Source organism: Hoplias malabaricus, chromosome 4, assembly GCF_029633855.1.
Source record: "Hoplias malabaricus isolate fHopMal1 chromosome 4, fHopMal1.hap1, whole genome shotgun sequence".
Classification (NCBI taxonomy): domain Eukaryota; kingdom Metazoa; phylum Chordata; class Actinopteri; order Characiformes; family Erythrinidae; genus Hoplias; species Hoplias malabaricus.
Genome location: NC_089803.1, coordinates 23,056,623 through 23,068,125, shown reverse-complemented (window position 1 = coordinate 23,068,125; position 11,503 = coordinate 23,056,623). Strand labels below are relative to the sequence as shown.

Sequence of the window (11,503 nt, the reverse complement as noted above, 5' to 3'; positions counted from 1 at the left end):
TTGCTCCTGCTCAGATTCTTGATGCTCGTGTTAAAATACTGCACACAATGACGTATGTCTCCTGTGAAGCTCTTTCTGGCTGAATTTGTGAATGAGCTGGGTATAGCCTGTGTGGGTGGAGCGTTAGCTACGAGCAAATTTACAACAAAGTAACAGTCAATCAAATTTGGAAGGGTGGTCATGGTCCTTGGATGCACCCTTGCCTTTAAAAGGAACGGGGAGTGTTTGTTTCTTTGGAAAAATGAGAGACTAGACAACTGCTTCAAAAAGAATATTTTATTCTCAGAATTTACACGGTAATGTACGCCAAAGCCTGAAGTAAATTACCTGTGTGAGTCAGTTACCCACTTTGCATACATATCCACACGGTCCCTATTGTTCACTGAACAATAGCCATATTTGTCGTACTCGTCTGCTTCAGTGAGCAACCAATCAATCCAAGGCTGTGCACCGTGGCACAAAGATTCTGCTAGGACAGAAAGTTCACACTATGCGCAAAAGGCCATATAATGCTTACATTTAGGCTGAGGTGATTGTCAAATTAACAACGGTAGCGAAAAGGAAAAAAGAAATATTAAAGGAATAATCCAAGCTCTCAGCGTAAACAAACTAGAATCTTCATTCATTCATAATAAACCTGAAAATAATGATGACATTATCAGTCATTTCTCAACCCTGGTGAGCCCAAGCTTGTCTAACTGAACCGTATATTCATTCACTCATGATGACACACAAGGTTAATACATCCATGTGAACACTCTTCATCATCCAGGTCAGGGTGCACTCAGACTTTCTCCTATTATTTTTCTCATTTACTTTTCACACCATTTAAACATGGCCTCACATCAAGACTTTGCTTTCTCTGCCCTCACTTACAACGTACAACAAATACAGACTAATGGATGGAATGTGTTTCTCTGACTTTAAGCCAGTCCTGGAGTTTAAGGCCTCCTCCTACAGGCCCCTGTTTAATGTGCCACAAACACACAAACCTGACACAAATACATGGAAAGGTGTGCCTCAGAGCAAATGGAGTCATGGGAAGCAGACCACACAGAGCAGGAACATAATGTTGCTGTAACGTGAGAGTGGTTTGGCTTGGAAATAAAGGCTCTGCTTTGGTCGTCATGGAACTCCTCCTTCCTCTACCTCGTGATACTCTTTCTTTCTGGAGCATTTGCTTCCTCCCCTCGCTCTGTCCACCGTCACAGCTTTGTCCCACATTCTCTCCATCGCTTGTCCCTATTCGTTGTACAGGTCATTATTGATTACTTCTGTCCCCATGTCGTCCCGAGGATCGTAACTACTGGGAGAGATGAACTTGCGCTTCTTTCCGAAGGTGGAGAAGGTGTTGTGGACGTCGAGCTCACTGCGGTGGGTGGGTCGCAGGGTGCAGAGGGCTGAGGGTGTGCCGGGGATGTAAACATTGTGCTGGTAGTCGGGTGGAGTGTGGCTGTGTGAGGGACCTGCGGGCTGAGGCGGCTGTTGTGGTTGTTGGGGGTTGCTTGTGGGGGTGTAGCGGGGTGTCCATGCCCGCTGGGGGAGGCCTGATGATGGGGAAGCCATTCTGTACTCTGGGGCGGAGAGACACAGGGGAAATAACAGAGGGCAGGCAGAAAAAAAAAATCATTTCAGCATACAGAACTCATGTTTGAGATGCAGATTACAGAAAAACAATGTTTAATAGTTGTTTAACAAATAAATGAATGTAGAAAATATCAAATATCATTATTTGATTATATCAAATAGGATTATTGCTTTGCAGATTTTTATTTTCTGATTTGATGAATAGAGTAAAACCTATGAATAAACAAATACAGAATTATAGCCTCTTTGGAGTCCACATTTAACATATTTACTGTAATGTGCAGATGTCTTAGGCACATAAGATGATGATATGATTATGAGGATGATGATTATTATTTAGAATAATTCATCTTCTATTTGAGTGGCACAATGGTGCAGCAGGAAGTGTCCCTGTCACACAGCTCCAGGGTCCTGGGGTTATGGGGTCAAGCCCTGCTCCAGGTGACTGTCTGTGAGGAGCTTTTTGTGTTCTCCCTGTGTCCGTGTGGGTTTCCTCTGGGTACTCTGGGTTTGAGTGAATGTGTGAGTATGTGTTGCCCTGCAATGGACCGGCGCTGCCGCCTGGGTTTGTTCCCCCTTGTGCCTTGCTCTGAACCAAATGTGACCTTGAACTGAATACGCAGTTACAGACAATGAATGGATGAATGAATACATTCAATTTAGGGTGGCACAGTGGTGCAGCAGGTAGTGTCGCTGTCACACAGCTCCAGGGACCTGGAGGTTGTGGGTTCAACTCCCACTCCAGGTGACTGTCTCTGAGGAGTTTGGTGAGTTCTACACATGGATTTCCTCTGGGTGCTCCGGCTTCCTCCCACCGTCCAAAAACACATACGTTGGTAGGTGGATTGGTGACTCAAAAAGTGTCCATGGGTGTGTGTTATGCCCAATGATGTTTTTTTTGAGCAAACAAATTCTAAATGCTCAGATAAGTAGCTTTTTAAATCTCATGTATTATGTAAAGACAACATGGAACTGGTGGCACTGAGCATGCATTAACGGTGCCAGTGGGGCTAGGTACATCCTTAGTCACCAGGGAGGCCAGTGTGGATTTACAGTTGTTGATGGTAAAGGGTATGGTATCTCTGTAAAGCTACCTTGGAGGGTGGTGGGTCTGGGACTTCAGACTTCACTGTTGAGCCTTCTGGAGGTGCCATGGGCTTAATTCAGTGAAACACCAATGATGGGAGGTGCCTATCTGATGACCCCTGTGAAGAGCTAGTGATACAGTGGCTGGTTTGATACAATGGGCTGGGCTCAATAAGTAGCCGTAGTTGTTAAAGCAACCTTAGTGTTGAGGTGTAGGAACAATTTTGGTGTCAGCAGGTAGAAAGAGAGTGTTGTGGGCCCTATGTGAAACCAATGGATTGGTTTGGGTATTTACATCTTATCCTGTGTCTGATTTTAATCATGCTCAGGTACAGTACCATACATGTTTACTAGGACACATTAAAGCAAGGAGCACATAAGAACCTTTACATTTCAGAGCACAACACATTAATGACACCTAAACAAATGGAAGCGATAAACGGTGTCAGTGTTGAGAGGTTTCCTCCTGTTGAATATAAACCCTAAACGGACACGTCTTTGTACTGGTGCTGGGCTTAGTCAGGCTGTTGTGCACATGTAAACATGAAGGTAATGAAGAGGATTAAGTGTGGTGCTTTAGCTCAGTTTTCTTTAAAGCCACACAATATAAAGCTTCCAGAAAGCACCGGGAAAGACGTCAACATACAGAAATGTTCCAATACGGCATTTAGTGCAGCTCTTATGTACACAAGCAAACCTGAGAGATCAACCAACACATGCCTTCAGGAATTTTTAATGAGGAAGACGACACAGTGTAAGATGTGCTGCAATAGAAGATTATGGAAATGCATGCTGGGAGACTAGCAAGGATGAAGCAGATTGAAATATGAGGAAATGCCCCTCCCCTCCTGCCAGAGATGGATGTAAAGTATGTAGTTTGGGAACACTGCGTTGTATTGAGTGAAAAGGCCAGTCAGTGTGGAATCAGAGGCCTGCTGAATGGATAGACTAGAGCTTACCTCTCATTCTCGTCCCCCAGGTCCAATACTGTCCTGCAGCCATTGGACTGACATAGTTTTCAGGGTCATTCTGCATGGCCTTCCTCATCAGTGTGCCATCCATGTTTATTGAGTTATAGCTGAAAAGGCATCACAGAGAAAGCCCAATTACACAAGACAAGAATGGGCACAGGAACAACACAAATACTTTCAAATATGCAGGATTTTTTAAGTTATTTCTGGCCTTGACATTATATTATAAATGCCATCGACAGCCAGCTGCCCATGGCATTGTTTGAGCATTTCCAGATGATTGCTCGGTAGAAACTGTACAATTCTATTGCACTAGGAAAAAAAAAACACTCCTCAATTTAAAGGTTGTTACAACAGTCACTGTGTGTGAGCTGAAGTGCTAAAGTGACTCATGCTGAAAGCACCAGGGTTTGTCGTTAAGGTTCTACACGTTGTACTGTGTCACCAATCAGCAATGAAAACAACACCTGGATCAGTCACAATGAAGAGAATGAGATCTGTGTTTTTGGGTTTTAATGGTCATAGAAGAACATTTACCGAGTTAGCAAACTTATTCGGGTCCACCTCCCTTCATTTCACTGGCCCACGCCCCACACGGATTGACCACAAGATGGTCCCTCAATATTGATAATTACATCTGAATGTGAAGGGTCTTAATTAGTTTTGAGGTTAGGGTTAGAGTAAGTTTACACTGTCAGAAAAAAAGGTTGGGTCCAGAGCCTACCTGGAATCATTGGGCGCAAGGCGGGAACACACCCTGGAGGGGGCGCCAGTCCTTCACAGGGCAACACACACACTCACGGACACTTTTGAGTCGCCAACCCATCTACCAACGTGTGTTTTTGGACTGTGGGAGGAAACCTGAGCACCCGGAGGAAACCCACGCAGACACGGGGAGAACACACCACACTCCTCACAGACAGTCACCCGGAGCGGAAATCGAACCTACAACCTCCAAGTCCCTGGAGCTGTGTGACTGCGACACTACCTGCTGCACCACTGTGACGCCCCATATGAAGTTAACACAATTTTTAAATTAAAAAAGAATATGGTACACTTATGATCTCTAACTGAAGGTGCTGTATGTTTATGTTGCCCTTGAGGGCACCACCACAGTGACAGTTTTTCTGAAAGTGTGTGTGTTACCTTTTCAAAGTGGAAGTGTGGTTCTTTGTGAGAGCCCAGTCTGTGTTGTCTTGCTTCAGCTGCAATAGAAAGAACAGTCTGTCATTCTCAACACATTCAGGACATCATCGCTTCAGCATGTTGTCTGAAATATTAACGTAAAGTCAGCAAATCTGCTGCTACACAAACCGCCCATTGACCCCCTCAGATTCCCCACCAAGAGTGAACCGACTGCCCCCTTGCGGTCTAGAGTGGGAACGAGCCTTTTCCGTTCGGAGGTGGGAGCTGATGCCCTAAGCGAGGGCTCTTGTCAATTCCTTTCAATTTTCATGTGGCCAGACGTAGCAGGGGGAGGCGGATGATGACGGGGGGAGGCGAGCGAGCGCGAGCTGGAGCGACGCGCGCTCATATTTGTCCTGAGTTAAAGGAGGGGCGCGCGGATTCCACGCTCTATTAATTCACTTAGACCCCTTAACACGGGGAAAGCGATGTAAGCGTGTTATTAGAGGAGTTATTTCAAATACCTTCCGAAACCAATTAAAGCACCGCCGGGATGAAACTCGACGCGATCCTAATCTTCAAAGCGAGGCCGCAGCAGGCCGGAAATTAATTAAAAAATAATAATAATTCTAATTGTTGAGCGGATTAGACGTGTTTAATTCCTTGCCTTATTTTAGGAAACACGTCCTCGCGCTTTAATAACGGCTCCAGTGTGGTGGGGGTGGCGGGGGAGACTTTCCCCTCTCTTGTGGCAGAGAAGAGTAAAAAAGGCTTGATCTAAGAATAAGCGAGAACTCTCGAGGGGCTCGTCATCTCTGACTGCTCTGCCTTTACCCATAATGCCTGGCTTTGGGGCGCCTGGGTCACTGGGCTCGGATTAATTGGATGTTGAAGAGGGGTCTTTTATTTTGTAAAATGATTGCGCGTCGAAATTACAGAGGACCCCTGCAATGACCACAGACACCCCACACTTTGGACTGTGGACTGTCTACTCATCTATCTATCTATCTATCTATCTATCTATCTATCTATCTATCTATCTATCTATCTCAGTAACACCCTCGCTCTCTTTTTCCTCCTCTCTCAGTAACATTTCAGGACTGAAACTCAATCACTGAGTAACCCTTCCCCGTTCGACCCCTCTCGGATTAACCCTTTCATCCTCCCTCCCTCTCTCTAACCTTTTAGTGTGCTCTAATCTTACCAGTAACATAGTGCTCCCCCTCCCTTGTACCCCCCCCCCCCCTCTCTCTATAGTTCACACTCCGCGAGGATAAAGAGAGGGAATCTACAGGCCTGACACGTCCCTCTTTCCCTCTTCCCTCTCACGCGCTCTCGTTTCTCGTCCTCATTATAGACCAAACCAGCACTAGTCCGCGCGCCATTGTGCCTCGAATAATGGCCGTATCGTATGTGTGTGTGCCCTTGAGACAGTGTTCTCGAGAGGGGCTTTTGTCCTAAACTGAGCGGCGGAAGGTAAAGCAGACATAGCCACAGGTAGCCTATTCACCAGATCTCAATTCCTCTTCCACATCTGATTGCTCGCCTCATTCAGAGCGCGGGGCAGACGGAGGGGGTGGGCACTCTCGCTGAGATTAATGACAGGAAGGTACATACATCCAGCTCAAAAGAACACCTTCTCTCTCTGCCGTGCTCCGCGCGCAGTGAAAGCATCATCTCGAGCCGTTGTTTGCAGTAACGCTCGCTCGCTTTCTGTCCACTTCACTCCTCGCCCCGGACAGCGCTGCCACTGAATATGTATCGATCGTGTGGCAGAGTTGCAGCTCTAAATCTCACGTGCGTCTTATTTCCAGCGCGGAGTTGTCTGAGGAATGTCACCTTGAGGTTTTCAACTGCCCACAAACATTCAAGAGCCAAGGCACGAAACACTGCATCCGCGGGGAGGGCTTGTGGAAACAGGAGAAGATCCGGATGAGCCCCCCCCCCCCCCCCCCCACCTCAACACACACCACCCAGAACCACTACACACATACGTTCAATGTTTTCATGCATTGTGGGGACAAAATTGGTAGACATCCATTTATTTTGCGGGGAGACATACTTTAACCTTGACCTTCACACTAACCCCAATCATTCCACGAGGCATTCACACAATTTAACACGTCTTTACCTTGATTATGAAGACATCACAAACACACATCATGATATATATCTGTACACACACACACACACACGTTTGTTTTCATAACTGTGCGGCATTGCACGGGTTTTTTTTTTTTTTTCATTTTGTGGCGAGTGATTCGTACCCACAAGTCCCAGGTATCCTAACCCTACACTTCACATTAATCCTAACCATTAAACGACTCTAAACTTGACACATCTTAAAATTTAACGACTTACATTGTGGGGACCTCTTTGGGTACAGGGGTTTAGAGTTGGTCCCCACAACGTGACAAAAACGTGGTATGCCCTCCCCACACACACGTTCACACGCTCTTACAAAGAAGCCCGTTCACTCAGGAGTTAAATCAAGTTCATCGACGTCTCCTCGTTTGTTGCACTGACTGCACACGTACTGAGCATTTATCGATCGACCAACAGAGTTATTACGGTGACAGGTGGGAGGGATTTAACGTCACTGATCCTCCAACTTTTACTGAGGGTGTGACAGCACGAGGCTGCTGCTTTAGCCCAGAAAACTGTACATACATCATGGGAAGTGTCGTGTAACCTTCACAAACAGAACCACAGTCTCTCAGCCGTCGTTTCTGGGCGCTCTGCACCGCTGGGGAGAAGGGAATGGAGGCGCGTCTGGGGCAGAAAGGAAATCTAACCAAGTGAACTGTAATGGAGTATTATTCCTGTAGGGCATTCATGTGAGCAACACACAACCCTGCGCACCTCAACACACTCCGCTATAACACACTATCCTCTAGGACCTACTCTCTCCTAAATGACCTTAAGCATTTAAGCAACCCCCTGCGCAGTCATATCACATAGTCTCATTGTTTCTGAAAGCCCAGCGCACGCTCCTTTGAGACCAAACACACGGAGCCACCGCTGAGACCCGACTGTGCTGCAACACTGCCTCATAAACCCCAATTTACTCTTCACTCCAAGGCCTTTAATGTTATTCTGTAACGCCACCAGCCCGCACTGTCCTGTTTGACCTATCCTGTAATGATCAACAGACTTATCCCTGAGCACCCAGCACACCAAACCCACGCATGAGAAGCTGCTGTACCTCGCTGGGTGTCGTGGCTCCGTTGTTCACCGCGGCTCCGCGGTTCTTCGCCGCGTTGTTTCTCGCGTCCCCGGGGCTGCTGCACGGCTTCAGGAACATGAAGTCGCTCTTGCTCAGTTCCGGACTCAGACACACTTTGTAACAGTACGGCTGCATCGGCGCGGCTCCGGTTCCAGTCCCCGCCCCGCCGCCGCCGCCGCCTACGCCGCCCCCGTTCACCTCCACGCAGCCCGTGGGCACTTTGGCGCCCGCGGAGAGCTGCACGTTCAGGTTCGACTTTTTGAGCACGTCGGCGGGAGGAGGCTCGTCCTCGAAGGCGCAGCACGCAACGCCGCCGCCTCCGAGAGAGGAGAGCGACTCGCCGCCGTCTTTGTAGCACTTGAAGCCGGCGAGCACGACGATGGCCGCGAGGAAGATGAGGGAGACGGTGCTGAGTGACACGATGAGGTAGAGCGCGAGGCTGGACGGCGGACGCTGACCGCGCGACGCGTCCCCGAGCTCGGAGGGTGACTCGGGCACGCTGTCCACCATCGAGAGCACGACGGAGGCGGTGGCTGAGAGAGGCGGCTGCCCGTTGTCCTTGACCAGGACCACGAGCCGCTGGCGCGCCGCGTCCTTGTCCACGAAGCGGCGCGCGGTCCTGATCTCTCCGGTGTACAGCGCCACGCTGAAGAGTCCAGGGTCCGTGGCGTGCAGCACTTGGTAGGAGAGCCGCGAGTTCTGACCCGCGTCCGCGTCCAGTGCCGTGATTTTCGCCGCCAAAAAGCCCGCGTCCACGGAGCGCGGCACGACCACCTCCGCGGCCGCCGTGCCGTTGGCGAGCGCCGGGGGAGGCGACACGATGACCGGCGCGTTGTCGTTCTGGTCCAGCACGAAAACGTTTACGGTGGCGTTCCCACTGAGCGGCGGGAATCCGGCGTCCTGAGCGCGCACGCGGATCTGGAAGTTGCGCAGGCGCTCGTAGTCGAAGGAGCGCAGTGCGTACAGGTTGCCGTTGTCCGAGTTGATGGAGACGTACGTGGACACGGGCATGCCCTGGATCTGTCCCTCGAGGACGGAGTAGGACAGATAAGCATTCTGGTTGGCGTCGGGGTCGAAGGCGCTGACCGAGCAGATGGAAGCTCCCGGCGCGTTGTTCTCCGTCACGTACACGGTGTACGACGGCTGTAGGAAGCGTGGCGCGTTGTCATTGACGTCCGCCACCTGCACCAGCAGAGTTTTGCTGGTGGACAGCGGCGGGGTCCCGGAGTCGCGCGCCGTCAGCGTGATGTTGTACTCGGGCACGGATTCCCGGTCCAAGAAGTCGCCGGTCACGAGAGTGTAGTAGTTTTTAAAGGAGGAGTGCAGCTGGAAGGGCAAGTTGCCCTCTATATGGCAGTCCACGGCTCCGTTTTCGCCCGAGTCTCGGTCTGTCACGCTGACCACGGCGATCACGGTGCCCGGTGGCGCGTCCTCTTGCACGGGCGTAGACACGGAGGTGAGGATGACCTCGGGAGCGTTGTCGTTCACGTCCAGCACGTCCACGAGCACTTTGCAGTGCACGGCAACCGCGGACGGTCCCTTGTCCTTGGCCTGCACGTAGAGCTCGTGCACGGCGGCTTTCTCGTAGTCCACGACGCCTTTCACGCGGATCTCTCCGGTGCGCGAGTCCACGCTGAAAAGCTCGCGCACCTTGGAGGGTGCGTGGCCGCTGAAAGAGTACACGATCTCGCCGTTCGCGCCCTCGTCCGCGTCCGTGGCGTTGAGTTTTAGCACGAGCGCGCCGCGCGGCGCGTTCTCCACCACGCTCACGCGGTAGACGGGGCGCTCATAAACACGGGCACGTTGTCGTTGGCGTCCAGCACGGTGACCGTGATTTGAGCCGTGCCCGAGCGCAGCGGAGAGCCCCGTCCACAGCCGTCAGAGCACCATTTCGTGTGTCTTCTGGCGCTCGCGGTCCAGCGGCGACTCCAGCACCAGCTCGGCGAACTTGCTGCCGTCGTTGCGCGTCTGCACGTCCAGCGCGAAGTGTCGGTTCGCGCTCAGCAGGTACGAGCGCAAGGCGTTGGAGCCCGCATCCGCGTCTGCGCGCTCTCCAGCGGGAAGCGCGAGCCCGGCGCAGCAGACTCGGCGATCTCCACGTTAAAGTCGCTCCACGGAAAAAGAGGCGCGTTGTCGTTCACGTCGAGCACCTCCACCTCCACACGGTGCAGCTCCAGCGGGCTCTCGATCACCACCTGCAAGTGCAGGAAGCACAGGGGGCTCTGTTCGCACAGCTCCTCGCGGTCCATCTTCTCGTTCACGAACAAAATCCCGTTCTCCACGTTCACGTCCAGGTACTGCTTCCGAGCGCCAGACACGATCCGAAACCGCCTGGCCGAGAGTCTGTCCACGTCCAAGCCCAGATCCTCGGCGATGTTGCCACGAAGGCACCGTGCTCGAGCTCCTCGGGAATGGCGTAACGGATCTGTGCAAGCGCGCGGTCCAGCGCGCACACGCACGCGAGCAGGCACAGAAGCGCACGCGCTGAAGTCCGTCGCCTCGGAGCCATCGCTTTGAAGGAGAAATCCTCAGCGGCTCGAGCTGACCATAACGAGCTCCGCGAGACGGACGTGGCTTCCCTCACTGATCATCACCAGCGCACAGTCTCTCTGCCCCGCAGCGCGACGGGCTCCGCACGAGCCTCTCCCCTTTCCCCGTTCCTTAAAAACTGAGCGCACACTGAATGAAGTTAAGTCGGAGAAGCTCTCCGCGCGCAGCTCCGCGATGAGTGAGAGCGCGCGCCTCTGTGTGTGTGTGAGAGACAGAGAGCGAGAGAGAGAGAGAGAGAGAAAGAGAGAGAGACAGAGAGAGAGAGAGAGAGAGAGAGAGAGAGAGAGAGAGAGAGAGAGAGAGAAAGAGAGAGAGAGAGAGAGAGAGGAGAGAGAGAGAGAGAGAGAGAGAAGAAAGAGAGAGAGAGACAGAGAGCGAGAGAGAGAGAGAGAGAGAGAGAGAGAGAGAGAGAGAGAGAGAGTGAAGGGGCTGCGCTTTGATTTCCCGGCGTATTAGGCATTTTGAGGAACGGGACGCGGGGAGGGAGGGCTCGAGCTCCTTATTGGAGGAGGCGAACATAATTACTGTACCGACTCTTCGAATAACCCCTTCACTGCCGCGAGCGCCTAAAACTTTACACCGCACAGGCACGAGCTCAGGTCTGACTGAATATAGGGTTTTGAGATGTGAGATAAAGGAGTGTAGCCGTGAGGACTACATGGACATTTAATCTCTCTCTCACCTCCCTCTACCTCTTTCTACACCCTATTCACCATCTCTTACGCTCTATTCATCCCCTACCCCATGAACACTATTACTCCCTCGTTCTCTCTCTCTCTCTCTCTCTCTCTCTCTCACACACACACACACACACACACACACACACACACCACACACAAATCTCTCTCCTTTCTTTCCCTCCTCATTCTGTCACACACCTTCTGAGAGAGAAGTGAGACAGGCATTTATGTTTGTGTTTATGTGTGTGTGTGTGTGTGTGAGAGAGAGAGAGAGAGAA

General features: G+C 51.1%; 1 protein-coding gene across 1 annotated transcript; it reads right to left on the bottom strand.

Moving 5' to 3' along the window:
- Window positions 1-292: 292 nt before the first annotated feature.
- si:ch73-233f7.1 (uncharacterized protein LOC100537710 homolog) lies at window positions 293-10,640 on the bottom strand. The gene is given in 8 exon segments (XM_066668475.1): window positions 293-1,574; window positions 3,633-3,751; window positions 4,791-4,849; window positions 7,975-9,783; window positions 9,786-9,876; window positions 9,878-10,040; window positions 10,043-10,378; window positions 10,381-10,640. Coding segments are annotated over 8 exon segments (3,033 nt in total). The 5' UTR covers window positions 10,505-10,640; the 3' UTR covers window positions 293-1,242.
- Between the last annotated feature and the right edge of the window lie 863 nt (window positions 10,641-11,503).